Source organism: Schistocerca americana, chromosome 9, assembly GCF_021461395.2.
Source record: "Schistocerca americana isolate TAMUIC-IGC-003095 chromosome 9, iqSchAmer2.1, whole genome shotgun sequence".
Classification (NCBI taxonomy): Eukaryota; Metazoa; Arthropoda; class Insecta; order Orthoptera; family Acrididae; genus Schistocerca; species Schistocerca americana.
Window position 1 is genome coordinate 103,871,573 of NC_060127.1, and position 16,042 is coordinate 103,887,614.

The following is a 16,042-nucleotide window of genomic DNA, read 5'->3' on the forward strand; positions in this document are numbered from 1 at the left end:
CTACCACTGAAGATTATCAATATTCCAGAGATTGAGTAGAGGACCTATTGTGTACACTATCAGATCTTGATGACAAAATACACGATCTTCCCGATGACACTGCTGATGCGTTAAACCTGACGAATACACAGACGCAGCCAAGCGCGGTGTTGTTCGCACGTCACGGGAAACAGAGGGGAAACTTACGAATTCCATGGCTCCAGCTACCATCAGTGATAAACAACATGATACGACAGTCACTTCAGCTGTTACACCGCCTAATATAAGACGGCCCACTACAAAACTTCAGACTTTTCTGGAAATGTTCAGAAACAATTCCAGCGATCAATTAATCAAGATCCCACGATATCCACCATTCATAAACACATTTTTCTGCGTGGCTAATTGGAAGGGGAACCAAATTATTTAGTTGATGGTATTGGTGTGATCTCTGACATATGAAGCAACCTAGAGAGTGCTCACAGCACGCTGTGGAGATAAAAATAGAATTTATAAGTTCACCTGGATTATTTAGAATCTATTAAAGCCATCGACTTTCCGAATCCAGAATCCCTTAGTTTTGCATTTATGGAGTGCAACCGCCGAATCCAAGCTTTGCGCACGCTCGGCGAAGACTTAAATGCTTATGGTCACGTGCTAGCATGAAAAATCGTCATAACTGTAGCGGCACCACCGTTTAGGATAAGAAAAGTTAGTTTTGTGTGATTTTCGGAGCACAAGTTACAGCCAGGTGCGGGCTGGATTGTAGTGAAAAAAAAAAAAAAAATAGTTCAAATGACTCGGAGCACTATGGACTTAACTGCTGAGGTCATCAGTCCCCTAGAACTTAGAACTACTTAAACCTAACTAACCTAAGGACATAACCCACATCCATTTCTGAGGCAGGATTCGAACCTGCGACCGTAGCGGTCGCGCGGTTCCAAACTGGATTGCAGTGAGTTATGCATACCAGCAGTTACGAAGCCAAATAAAGGCCACAGGGGCGTAGAACTGCCGGAGAAGGCGCACACAGCAGTTTTCATGGCGCAAGTCGCAGGCAGAAGGGGGCCACTGGCGAGCCTAGCATGTTATGCGTACGTGACTCAGAGTGGCGTGATAGCAAAACAGAGGGGCACAGGCGAGTATAAGTAGGTGACGTTTCTAACGAGATTCATTCAAGTGTGGCAGCTTTCCTGGCGACGGCGAGACGTGTCATACCGCCGGGCTACAGGGAGCAACAGATGGGGAGACAGCAATCCACGGTGGGTCGTCGGTTCGACCCTCTGAGGCCCACACGGGGTCCACAGCCAGCCAGCAGCCAGGGTGGGCAACTCTCTGGCTGGCTACTGTGGGCAGTCATCTCAGCTGCCGACACGTGCCGGAGACTTCCGAGGCGAGGGGGCTACAGATTCGGACGCCTGATCACGGGCAGTCATTGTTGCCACTTTCTCAGCTACGCCAGCGAGAAAGAAGCAGCAGCAGGGCCGGCCTACGGCTCCCGACGGAAATGTTGTGGTATCACACGCCAAATGTGGCATATTGACACCAAATGTAGTGGGTGGTTGCCAGGAGGTGTCATATTAAAAACTTGGCGAGAACTTTCCAAATGATTTATTTGTGTCCACTACAGTGCTCCGCTCACCTCGGTCTGCGTCACATGGCCCCTGCAATGCTGAGGAAGCACCCCAGTGGCCTGTGCAACGCAGCGCTGTGTCGTGCCAGCCTTGTACGCCAGCTGCAGAGTTCCGATTATGTCAGGATGGCAGCACCAGCAGCCGACTCAGCGGCCACCATCCTCATTGACTCCGTGTTGCTATCAGGCCTCTACCTGGCTGTATCTTGTGCTCCGAATATCGCACAAAACTAACTTTCCCTATCCTGAACGGTGGTGCCACTACATAACTTTTCCTGATGATATCTGCAGACGCTGGCTCAGCCATGTCAATCAATCTGGTGTTTCAAAAAATAGTTCAAATGGCTCTGAGCACTATGGGGCCTAACATCTGAGGTCATCAGTCCCCTACAACTTAGAACTACTTAAACCTAACTAACCTAAGGACATCACACACAGCCATGCCCGAGGCAGGATTGGAACCTGCGACTGTAGTGGTCTCACAGTTCCGGACTGAAGCGCCTAGAACCACTCGGTCACACCGGCCGGCAAACTGGTGTTTCAGAAGGGGACTTACTTCAGTTGACGGAATTTACAGGAACAGAAATAGACGCAGTGCTTGCTTCGCAGAAGATCTGCTGTGAGAATAAAGCGTTGACTTACACTCCCGTAGCTGCTGCCCTTCATGTCTACACTAATCAGCAACAACAAAATACGGTCCATTTTGCGTCTTTTGCGGAGAACGAGGCCACTGAGGCCAAGAATGTAATAACTGAAAGAAAACAGAAATTGAGCCGGCCAAAGTGGCCGAACGGTTCTAGGCGCTACAGTCTGGAACCACGCTACCGCTATGGTCGCAGGTTCGAATCCTGCCTTGGGCATTGATGTGTTTGATGTCCATAAGTTAGTTAGGTTTAAGTTGTTCTACGTTCTAGGGGACTGATGACCTCAGCAGTTAAGTCCCATAGTGCTCAGAGCCATTTGAACCAAACAGGAAGTGAAAAGTGCTAACCGATGTTTTCTGTACCTAAACAGAAGACATAAAATGTCAGATTGTGCGAAGAAGGGTTGGGAATTTTGTGCTAACTGTAAAAAACCACATCACAAGTCGATATGCGTCGAAGGTACGATGTGTAAGAAAGCAGTACAAAACAACGTCACTTCTGCTAGTAAAATACATGTAACTACACCCACCTTTACCTTCTTGCAGACTTCTCAGGTGTACATCGTAGGACCAACAGGACTAAGTAAACTCACTTCATGTGTGCTAGGCAATGGAAGCCAAAGCATGCTTCATAGCAAATCTGTTAATACAATATTTGAAATTGTCTGCCCAGGACCAATGGCAACTTAGTGTTCGCACATTCGAATCTGCTAATAGCTCCTCACAATGGCGTAGCCTTGTAAGTTTCCAAATTAGAAGAGTGTGGACTAATTCTACGACTTGCATCAACGTGTACAAAAGTGACCACTATTTCACACCTCAGCCCAGGCTCCCACAAGACACGATGGTAGTTCAATAAGTAATTCCCCACATTTTTTTTAAAAAAAGCCGTTAAAAAACATAGTGAAACGTCCTTGCTGGTGCTTCACATTTTGTGTTTGTTCTGTGCACAGGTGAAGTATCGAACCGTACTGGCAAATGGCAGAGCCGTAGTACAGCGTCAAAATGGCGTCTACATAAGACTCATGTTACAAGCAGTGTACTGTTACTGAATTCTTGGGTGCAGAAAAAGAAACTGTGGTGAACATCAATAAACGTTTGTGTGCAGTGTATGGCGATGCTGCGGTTGGTAGGAGTACAGTTGGGCGATGGGTAAAGAAAGTTGCAGCCTCAGAAAATGCAGAAACAGAGCTCCATGATCAGCCACGCTCGGGACGTCCTGTCACAGCCACTGCTCCAGACATGCTGAATCGTGGGGATGCCATCATTCGTGTCGACCGGCGCATTACAACTCGACAATTGGCTCAACAATCGCCGGTCAGCATTGGGAGTGCGTCTGCAAATATCAGGACTGTCGGATTTTCAAAGAGCTGCTCACGATGGGTTCCACGAATGCTCACAGCGGACCACAAGATTCAAAGAAAGGCGATTTGATTTACATTGTTGGAGAATTTTGAGACCAACGGAGAAGCCATTCTGTCACAGATCGTTATTGGGGACGAAAGTTGGGCGCACCACTTTGCTCCGGGAACAAGAAGGCAGTCCATAGAGAGGCATCATCCTCATTCACCACAAAAGAATAAATTCGAGACAAACCCCTCTGCCGGAAAAGTCATGGTGACAGTTTTCTGGGATTGTGTTGGGGACAGTCTCGTCGATGTGATGCCAAGAGGCTGAACCATCAATTCAGAGGCATACGTGAAGACGCTGTATAAACTCAAGAACCGTTTTCGACGTGTTTGAGCGGACAAGAATCCAGCAGAAATCGTGCTCCAACACGATAATGCACGCCCACACACAAGTTGGAAAACACAGGAACACATTGCCAAATTGGGTTGGACATCAGTCCATATTTGCCACCGTTGGACTTCCATATGTTTGGGCCACTTAAATACTCTCTACAGGGAACACACTTTGAAGATGACGAGGGTGTTAGCCATGCAGTGAAAACATGGCTACGCCTACAGGACAAGAGCTTTTAGCAGCAGGGAACACACAACGTTGGCGTACTGCCATAGAACGTGATGCAGACTACGTAGAAAAATAGGATATGGACTAGGCATGTTGATGTATGTTGTTACCAAATTCTGACTCTTAACACTAAATATCTTCTGAGAAAACAAATGTTGGCCATTACTTATTGAACGACCCTCGTATTAAGAATGTAACATATGTTTGCACACTACAGTTATCTGATCCACCGACAGATTCCCAGGAAGATATGCCCATCGAGTTATTAATTGGTAGTGACCATTACTGGAAGATTGTCACCGATGATCTACCTATCCGTATTTGTAAATCCATTGTTATCTTTCCCACCATATTCGATTGGATCTTCAGTGGCTGTAGATCTACCGTCTCTGCCGGCCGCGGTGGTCTAGCGGTTCTAGGCGCTCAGTCCGGAACCGCGCGACTGCTACGGTCGCAGGTTCGAATCCTGCCTCGGGCATGGATGTGTGTGATGTCCTTAGGTTAGTGAGGTTTAAGTAGTTCTAAGTTCTAGGGGACTGATGACCACAGATGTTAAGTCCCATAGCGCTCAGAGCCATTTGAGCCATCTACCGTCTCTGCAAATTTAGCTGTTGTTAACTTTGTTCTTCAGACTCAAATGCCCACAGATGACCAATTCAGACGATTCTGGGGTCTCCATACTAATGCCATAACTGCGCATCATGATGCGGTAAAGACAAATAAAGGTTCTGCCCTCCTTCAAGAATTTCAGGCATGTAGTCTTGTGCAGGATCGTCGAAGAGTCGTTCCTCGTCCTAAGAAACGAAATATTATTTTATATTCTACTAACCGACTGAAAGCAGAAAGTAGATTTCGAAGTTTACATGAAAGACTTCTCAGCAACAATTTGTAATGTCTCTTGCTGCGGTCTCTCCGCGATATTTTCAGAAATTTTTTAAATTACATAACTCAGTACATGTCTCGAAATATCTCTTCTTATCTTACCGATTATCAATGCAAAGTAGTTTCAAGCCCAATTATTCCTTGGAGCGTCCATTTACTCCATGGAGTAGCTTCTCTGCTCTCTATGTTTTCTCTTATGAAAAGAATGAAGGAATTCTTGCGGATTAGTCGTGAAAGAAGGAGGATGTATATGTATGTATTGTTGAGCTAGTCGCCATCTTGATGAGATTCTGTATGAGAAGGAATTTAATACATGAACTAAACTAAAGTAAGTGTGTTCGCGTATTATTTAACTGATTATTATTGACAGTGTCTGCTTACTACGCTGTGTTGCACGGGATCAGTGGGGAACGTCTGATTTACACTGGACGAACCTGCCATTTTGTATGCTCAAGATATCAAATTACTTCAAATAAATAGGCTAACACGGTCTTACCAGCAGATCTCCGGTCTTCCCCATGTGATCACCGAAAGTTAATAATTATTACAAATGTTTCCAGGAGATCGACTGACAATTTTCGTCGCACCGAGACTTCGAAATTGCTTCACTGCCTTATGGAAATGAAGTTAACCTCAATTTAATCAGGATAGAATAGTATTGAACTGTGTGAATGTGATAAGCCTGCTTTGTGAATGAATATTCCTTTAACATACGCATGTTTTTACTATCCTGATCAGTGAAGCTAAATCAGGCCGGTGTGAGAGAGGTTTTTAAAATTTAGATTCCACAAAAATATTAAAAATTCCTTAAAGGACAGTTACCACAGTCTTACGTTGGAGTACATTACAAAGAACCATGTAGACAGTGGCGGCTCGTGAGTATACATTCTGGCTGTTCACAAATTTTTAGGTTCAGATACATTTGGGAGTGTGAAATTAATAGCAGCTGATGTATAACAGTTATGCTTGCCAACAAATTTATACTAGAGCCATGGCGAATAATAATAACAAGAGTAATAATAATAATAATAATAATAATAACAATAAGATGAATAGCTTATTTGACAAAAGAATGAATTGTTCTGTGGAGCCGGCCCGTGTGGCCGTGCGGTTCTAGGCGCTTCAGTCTGGAACCACGTGACCGCTACGGTCGCAGGTTCGAATCCTGCCTCGGGCATCGATGTGTATGATGTCCTTAGGTTAGTTAGGTTTAAGTAGTTCTAAGTTCTAGGGGACTGATGACCACAGATGTTAAGTCCCATAGTGCTCATAGCTATTTGAACCATTTTGTTCTGTGGAATTTTGTTGTTTTGTACACAATTAAGAACAGTTTAGAGCAATAACGAAATCATTTTTAAGCTTTCCCGACTCTCCGTTTCGCATTTCTGTGTAAGCGATAGCTTTCGTGGTTTTCCATTTTTTCGGACAAATGTACACGATGCCTAACAGGTTTATTGGTTCACGAATTTACTTCCAGGCTGAAAATCAGATATTCTTACGCTGCACCCACACACAACAACTTGTCCTAACTGTACACTTCCTTGTTAAATGTTCGCTTGTAGTCACGCTTATTTGATTTCGTCATTCTCTCAAGCAAAGGATCTGTTCTCGGAGACCCTAATTCCTTTGTGGCTAATTTTTCCTTTACTGTTATGTTCCCAGAATGAGATTCTAACTCTGCAGCGGAGTGTGCACTGATATGAAAATTCCTGGCAGATTAAAGCTGTGTGCTGGACCGAGAATCGAACTCGGGGCCCTTGCCTTTAGCGGGCAAGTTCTCTACCGACTGAGCTATCCAAGCACGAGTCACAACCCTCCTCCCAGCTTCACTTTTCTGTTAACATTTAAAATAGATTCAACAGAGTTCAAGTTTACACTGCACACGAAAGCCGATCCCCGCACAGTAAACAATTAACTCCAAACACAAAGTGGCGTTTGTGAAAATGATTGAACTCAAGAAGTAATGTCTACCATCAGGTCCCTTGGCTAGATTACAAATGAGAGGTTGAGATCCATAAGGGCCTGAAGCACACTGCCCTCGATGCCCTATTTAAGTGAATATCAGAGAAACCTGTGATTCAGCCTTTTGCGATTTTTCGTATATACCATGTGACCCTACAGCACAGATAAACCCGACTCACCATAAGATTGGCAAATTTCAGAAGCATGAATAAATGCTACAATGTCACAATCGATGGTCATATACTTTGGGTCCTTATGATTCTTACTGCCTCAAATGGATCACAGTATGATAAAATTCATAACTTAACACTCTATAACTAATTCAGGAACCCACAAAATACACTCCTGGAAATGGAAAAAAGAACACATTGACACCGGTGTGTCAGACCCACCATACTTGCTTCGGACACTGCGAGAGGGCTGTACAAGCAATGATCACACGCACGGCACAGCGGACACACCAGGAACCGCGGTGTTGGCCGTCGAATGGCGCTAGCTGCGCAGCATTTGTGCACCGCCGCCGTCAGTGTCAGCCAGTTTGCCATGGCATACGGAGCTCCATCGCAGTCTTTAACACTGGTAGCATGCCGCGACAGCGTGGACGTGAACCGTATGTGCAGTTGACGGACTTTGAGCGAGGGCGTATAGTGGGCATGCGGGAGGCCGGGTGGACGTACCGCCGAATTGCTCAACACGTGGGGCGTGAGGTCTCCACAGTACATCGATGTTGTCGCCAGTGGTCGGCGGAAGGTGCACGTGCCCGTCGACCTGGGACCGGACCGCAGCGACGCACGGATGCACGCCAAGACCGTAGGATCCTACGCAGTGCCGTAGGGGACCGCACCACCACTTCCCAGCAAATTAGGGACACTGTTGCTCCTGGGGTATCGGCGAGGACCATTCGCAACCGTCTCCATGAAGCTGGGCTACGGTCCCGCACACCGGTAGGCCGTCTTCCGCTTACGCCCCAACATCGTGCAGCCCGTCTCCAGTGGTGTCGCGACAGGCGTGAATGGAGGGACGAATGGAGACGTGTCGTCTTCAGCGATGAGAGTCGCTTCTGCCTTGGTGCCAATGATGGTCGTATGCGTGTTTGGCGCCGTGCAGGTGTGCGCCACAATCAGGACTGCATACGACCGAGGCACACAGGGCCAACACCCGGCATCATGGTGTGGGGAGCGATCTCCTACACTGGCCGTACACCACTGGTGATCGTCGAGGGGACACTGAATAGTGCACGGTACATCCAAACCGTCATCGAACCCATCGTTCTACCATTCCTAGACCGTCAAGGGAACTTGCTGTTCCAAAAGGACAATGCACGTCCGCATGTATCCTGTGCCACCCAACGTGCTCTAGAAGGTGTAAGTCAACTACCCTGGCCAGCAAGATCTCCGGATCTGTCCCCCATTGAGCATGTTTGGGACTGGATGAAGCGTCGTCTCACGCGGTCTGCACGTCCAGCACGAACGCTGGTCCAACTGAGGCGCCAGGTGGAAATGGCATGGCAAGCCGTTCCACAGGACTACATCCAGCATCTCTACGATCGTCTCCATGGGAGAATAGCAGCCTGCATTGCTGCGAAAGGTGGATATACACTGTACTAGTGCCGACATTGTGCATGCTCTGTTGCCTGTGTCTATGTGCCTGTGGTTCTGTCAGTGTGATCATGTGATGTATCTGACCCCAGGAATGTGTCAATAAAGTTTCCCCTTCCTGGGACAATGAATTCACGGTGTTCTTATTTCAATTTCCAGGAGTGTAGGTTTACTGTCAGTGCAGTTGTAACATGTACTGACGTCCTATCTAATTTTACTACAGCATATAGTGAGCGAATTAGCGTACCTGAGGAGTGTGATATCACCTAGCAGGATTTATGCCGAGCGAACGGGGATAAAAGTCTGCCCCAATCTGCTACCACCTGGTGGCACTGATGTGAACTTCTTGTTAATTGGCAAGGGCTAGCTGTGCACATCGTGAACTGTGCATGCTGTTCATCAAATCCGTATGCATTTGCCCTGTAAGGCAACTACGTCACGCGAGTTGCGCATGCGCAAAAGCTCTTTAAATGTGCAGAACTGAAGGTGCACTCACGACCCTGATGCCATGTTTCACGAAGTCTAGAGGAGCAGCAGTGTGGTGGATTTAAGTCCGGTATCTTTCAGACTGCAGCATCTATGTTACGTTTAACAGCATTTAAAGAAAAATAACCAATAAATCGGCAAGGTGTCGAAAGTTAGGTGGACACACGCTCCTGGCTCTTCCAAAGCAGCCGCCACTGCATGTAGAACTCGCTGCTCCTGATGATCCAAGTGGCACCATATTGTACCTTCCACACCATGCAGTTAGGAAGGAGAAACTGTACCAAGAACAGACTTGCACCTGTCGAAAGGATAACACTACCACGTCTCGAACGTGTAGGTGCACTTGTGGGAGCACGATTACTAAGATATTACTGCTACACGGAACGATGCAATGTAGTAGATGAATGCTTCAGTAGTCTTACGCTGAATACGCAGAGATGAGAATCAATGGAAGACTTTCATCTGTATCAGAGTGACAGAATTCATATACATACATCCCTAGATCACCTAACACGGGGATTTCTTGGCAATCAATCCAATCTGCACGTCTTTGGTGGGAAGGACCGCCATGGCTTGCACACCCAGGAGAACGTTGGATATCTGGTACTCCAAATATACCTCATGACCTTCTGTAAGAAAGAAGAAATGTAAAATACGTCACGGCAGTTGCAATACCTCCCAGCATTATAGACATTTCCAAATGTTCCTACCAGAGACTAATTCGTACAACTGGTAAGATCCTTCACTTCAGACGTAAAATTCGTCACAAACATAAACTTGCTGGAGAACTGACAGCAGCCGAGTTCGCAAATGCAAGCACTTACTGGATCAACACAGTCCAACGTCAGCGCTTCATGTGGGAATTCCACGCACTCCCGAATGGTAAACCGATCCCGCAAGACTCTAGAACTGGATGCTTTCATCCATTTATTGAAGATGGACTCATTCGTCTGGGAGGAAGACTACAGTTTGCAGACCTCACCAGTGAGGAACGACATCCATTAGTTATAGATGGTTTACACTGCTTCCCGAGACTCCTCATATCTCAAACACATATTGATCTTCATCACCTCAGTGTCCAACTCGTGTTATCCAAACTTCGGCAAGAATTTTGGATACTGAAAGGTCGTCTAACCATTAAAAGAGCTCTATGTACATGTTTACCATGCAAGATCATGAAGATCTCAAGAGGAAAGCAAATTGAAGCTCCACTACCCACAGCCGGCCGGCGTGGCTGAGTGGTTCTAGGTGCATGACCGCTACGGTCGTAGGTTTGAATCCTGCCTCGGGCATGTGATGTCCTTAGGTTTAAGTAGTTCTACGTTCTAGGGGACTGATGACCTCAGATGTTAAGTCCCATAGTGCTCAGAGCCATTTGAACCATTTGAACTACTGCCCAGAGATCGAAAGAGACCACCTAAGCCCTTTACTGTCACCGCCATAGACTTTGCTGACCCTCTTCACATCAGGACAGGCTTGAGCATCGGAAAGGCCTATATAACACCCTTCACTTGCTCAACAACACATGCAGTATATTTTGCAAAAACAGACATAATGTCTATTGGGATAACAGCAATCAGTGATTTTATGTTACTTTAAATCCGTCTTGATTGCAAATTTTTTTTTATTATTATTCATATGACCGGTTTCGGTTCATTCAGAACCATCTTCAGATCTGATATTTAAGTTACAGGAGTAACCCGTCCAATTCAGCAACATGTGACGTAGCATGTGAAAGTTGCTGAATTGGACGGGTTACTCCTGTAACTTAAATATCAGATCTGAAGATGGTTCTGAATGAACCGAAACCGGTCATATGAATAATAATAAAAAAAAATTTGCAATCAAGACGGATTTAAAGTAACATGCAGTATATCTAAGCTCTGCTCCAGTATGAATACCGACACATTCTTGATGGCTGTATAGAGATTTGCTAGTACACGTGGATTGCCGCAGACCATCTACACTGACAATGCAAAGACTTTTCACACCGCTAATCAAGAATTATCGGAACTATGGAACTCACTAACCACCTCACAGACCGATAGCTTCCTCGCCGAAAACGGAATCACTTGGAACTTCATTGCGCCACAGGCGTCTTAATGGGGAGGATGTTGGGAGAGGGTGGTGGGCACCGCCAAGTGATACTTACGGAAAGTGTTGGGACGATCAAGTGTAACTGCAGAGCAACTCTGTACCATCTTGGTCAGCATCGAAGCTGCAATAAGCTCAAGGCCAATCTCTCCAGATGACGCAGAACCTCTGACACCAGCACGCTTTCTGGTTGGTGAAGGCCTGTTAAATGTGCCCACTAAACCAGAACCTACCGTCACCCAAAATCTGATCAAAGAATTTAAACTACAGAAAAAACTAGCAGACGACTTTTGGAAAAGATGGACCAAAGAATATTTCATGGAGTCTAGGAGCTTCCACGAAGTTACAGACACATCTGCAAGAGGTATTGACTTCCGACCTGGTGCTCTGGCTTTGATTCAAGAGGATGGACGACCAAGAGACATGTAGAAGAAAGGGAAAACAGAAAGATGTGCAGGGAAGAAACGATAAAGTAAGGACGATAATACTGCACATGCCAGGACAGCAGACAGCACGTCCGGTTCAGCTGGTCAGCTCCCTGGAAGTAGGCCAGTGTGGAGAGGATGTCGGGAATTGGAAGTCATCAGGATGTTTATGTCTCTGATTATTGATACTCTTTGTAAGACAGGACATGTTGTAAACTCTTTGTTATATGTATGATCTTTAACCTGTAAATAAAGTGTTGTGTAAAGACTACAAATCGCTGCTTAATAGTACACGATTCACGGCATCTTCATCATCATCTTCTTCTTCTTGTTTATTGTCTGCGACTGGCACCGGTTCTTCGCTCCCAGTCTCCATGTTTTTCTGTCTTGACTTTCCTCCTCGTTCACATCCCGTGCTTTCATTGCCTTCTCTACATCATTTTGCCAGTTGCGTCATGGGGGACCCCCTTGTCTCCTGCTGTGATGGTATCCATCGTAGTAACGTATTTGGAATCCCCGTCTTCATTCATCCCATTCACATGACCAAACTGCACTAGTGTTTTTATTGGATGTCGTCAGATATACAACTATCCATTTCATACTTTGTCGGATTACGGAATTTTTTGTCCTATCCATCCTAGTTCAGCTGAGCTTCGTCTTAAGTAATCCATCTCAGTGGCAAGCAGTTTATTCTGACTTCATATCCATAGAAACTACACTCTATAATACAATACTGTTCTTCTTATTCTTTTTGTTCCACAGAACAGAGTTCATTGCCCTTGTTACAGCTCGTCTCTTATTGATCCTACTAGCGATTTTATCGTTACTTCTGACCTGTTTATTAAGTAATACCCCAAGAAAATTTGCCTTTTCCACTACTAAAATTCCTTCTCCAGCTACCTCCACATTATTTACATTTACCAATCCAAAATTAAAGTACTCACACTTCTCCATGTTCATCTTCAGGCCAGCCTTACTAAATTCCTCTTTAAATGTTCGTATCACACAGTTCACGTCATCTTCACTTCCTGCAGGTACAATCTGACCATCTGCAAAATACGGTTCAGATGGCTCTGAGCACTATGGGACTTAACAGCTGAGGTCATCAGTCCCCTAGAACTTAGAACTACTTAAACCTAACTGACCTGAGGACATCACGCACATCCATGCCCTGCAAAATACGGGGTAAATGCTTGTACTGTACTATCAGTCCCATAACCTCACATTTTTTGTGCCAAGCCTGCATGATTGCTCCTGGGTGTAGTTTAAACAGAGCCGGTGACTGTCCACATACCTGTGCAGATCCCTATTCACTTGAAATTCTCCTGTCAAACTATTCCCAATCATTACTCTCGCTGTGCTATTTTCATATAAACTGGCCATTAAAATTGCTACACAAAGAAGAAATGCAGATGATAAACGGGTATTCATTGGACAAATATATTATACTAGAACTGACATATGATTACATTGTCACGCAATTTGGGTGCATAGATCCTGAGAAATCAGTACCCAGAACAACCACCTCTTTCCGTAATAACGGCCTTGATACGCCTGGGCATTGAGTCAAACAGAGTTTGGATGGCGTGTACATTTACAGCTGCGCATACAGCTTCAACACGATACCACAGTTCATCAAGAGTAGTGACTGGGGTATTGTGACGAGCCAATTGCTCAGCCACCATTGACCAGACGTTTTCAATTGGTGAGAGATCTGGAGAATGTGCTGGCCAGGACAGCAGTCGAACGTTTTCTGCATCCACAAAGGCCCGTACAGAACCTGCAACATGCGGTCGTGCATTATCCTGCTGAATTGTAGGGTTTCGCAGGGATCGAATGAAGGGAAGAGCCACGGGTCGTAACACATCTGAAATGTAACGTCCACTGTTCAGAGTTCCGTCAATGCGAACAAGAGGTGACCGAGACGTGTAACCAATGGCACCCCATACCATCACGCTGGGTGATACGCCAGTATGGCGTTGACGAATACAAGCTTCCAATGTTCGTTCACCGCGATGACGCCAAACACGGATGCGACCATCATGATACTGTAAACACAACCTGGATTCATCCGAAAAATGACGTTTTACGATTCGTGCATCCAGGTTCGTCGTTGAATACACCATCGCAGACGCTCCTGTCTGTGATGCAGCGTCAAGGGTAACCGCAGCCATGGTCTCCGAGCTGATAGACCATGCTGCTGCAAACGTCGTCGAACTGTTCGTGAAGATGGTTGTTGTCTTGCAAATGTCGCCATCTGTTGACTCAGGGATCGAGACGTGGCTGCACGAGCCGTTACAGCCGTGCGGATAAGATGCCTGTCATGTCGACTGCTAGTGAAACGAGGCCGTTGGGATCCAGCACGGTGTTCCGTATTACCCTCCTGGACCCACCGATGCCATATTCAGCTAACAGTCATTGGATCTCGACCAACGCGAGCAGCAACGTCGCGTTACAATTAACCGCAACGCGATAGGCTGCAATCCGACCTTTATCAGAGTCGGAAACGTGATGGTACGCATTTCTCCTACTTACACGAGGCATCACAACAACGTTTCACCAGGCAACGCCGGTCAACTGCTGTTTGTGTACGAGAAATCGGTTGGAAACTTTCCTCATGTCAGCACGTTGTAGGTGTCGCCACATGCACCAACGTTGTGTGAATGCTCTGAAAAGCTAATCATTTGCATATCAATCTTCTTCCTGTCGGTTAAATTTCGCGTCTGTAGCACGTCATCTTCGTTGTGTAGCAATTTTAATAGCCAGTAGTGAGTATATAGGACATTCGTAAATTCCATTTATAAACTTCTAGGACTTGTAGATCAATGTGAGAAAATGACATTTTGAATTCAAATCCATGTCCGGTAACATAGCATTTCCGCGCTACATCCATTTGAATACATGTTGGTAACGCGACGACTGTTTCAAGTAACTGATGAGGTGTGACCCGGTACATCACTTGTTTTACAGTTCCACTCGTAATAGCTAAAGAAATTGCTCGTTGACTTATTGACGGGTTCCCTTCAACATGATGCAGTACGCCCTCTTCCAATTCTGGTGTGTGGCGTCTGCTTGGAGCACCACAGTCGCACAATTTCCTCGAATCCGTTCCGTGATTGAGCGAAAAGCGTATGTCATGGAGTAGGACGTTGAGGCGATCGATCTTAATATAGGCGACGAGCAGCTCTTAAATTACCATGAGCTTCGTCATTCAGAAGGATCATGCCGGTGTATTCTGCAAACCTGTCCTCAACCATCTTGCTCTAACACCCACAAACGCGTGAATGAGGCTCGAACCAGATCAGAGAGCTAGGATGGACGTCAAATGATATCAACCAATCTGACGTAATCACTGCTTGACTACCCTGTGTCCTACTTACCTAGCGAATAGATTTTCAAACGTTTCCGCGCATGGGTTCCTATTCAGAACATTATGTACTCATTCCTATCTACAAGTCCTGTGCGGTACCGTTCTCGCTTCCCACGCCCGGGTTCCCGGGTTCGATTCCCGGCGGGGTCAGGGATTTTCTCTGCCTCGTGATGGCTGGGTGTTGTGTGCTGTCCTTAGGTTAGTTAGGTTTAAGTAGTTCTAGGTTCTAGGGGACTTATGACCACAGCAGTTGAGTCCCATAGTGCTCAGAGCCATTTTTTTTACAAGTCCTGTAAGTTCGTAACATTTCCGAACATTCTGTAATTTCATAACAACCTTTAGCAATCTTTGAACCGACTCCATGTGTTTCAACTATTCCTATAGTTTGTTGGTCGGTACATTATCGTAAGCTTCTTTAGGTCAAGCAATGAATCCCACGTCTTCAATCTTACCTTTGTGCATCTTTCGTGTACGCTGATGAAAAAAAATCGCAATACCAAAATAATGTAGTGTAATGAAATTTCAGAACCCATTATTCTAGGTAACATACTTAAATGATTAACACTGCAAGCTGCAAAATACTAACGCGAATTCTTTACAAACGAATGGAAAAACTGGTAGAAGCCAACCTCGAGGAAGATCAGTTTGGATTCCGCAGAAATGTTGGAACACGTGAGGCAATACTGACCCTACGACGTACCTTAGAAAATAGATTAAGGAAAGGCAAACCTACGTTTCTAACATTTGTAGACTTAGAGAAAGCTTTTTACAATGTTGACTGGAATACTCTCTTTCAAATTCTGAAGGTGGCAGGGGTAAAATACAGGGAACGAAATGCTATTTACCATTTGTACGGAAAGCAGATGGCAGTTATAAGAGTAGAGGGGCATGAAAGGGAAGCAGTGGTTGGGAAGGGAGTGAGACAGGGTTGTAGCCTCTCCCCGATGGTATTCAATCTGTATATTGAGCAAGCAGTAAAAGAAACAAATGAAAAATTCG

The 16,042-nt window shown here is 45.6% G+C and overlaps 1 protein-coding gene across 1 annotated transcript in view; it reads right to left on the minus strand.

Annotated features, from left to right (window-relative positions):
- Positions 1 to 4,906: 4,906 nt before the first annotated feature.
- LOC124550705 (cysteine-rich, acidic integral membrane protein-like) overlaps positions 4,907 to 16,042 on the minus strand; it is a 57,113-nt gene continuing 45,977 nt past the window's right edge. Inside the window, exon 3 of the mRNA XM_047125427.1 lies at positions 4,907 to 5,020. Within this exon, the coding sequence (XP_046981383.1) occupies positions 4,907 to 5,020 (114 nt within the window). The remainder of the gene's footprint in view (positions 5,021 to 16,042) is intronic.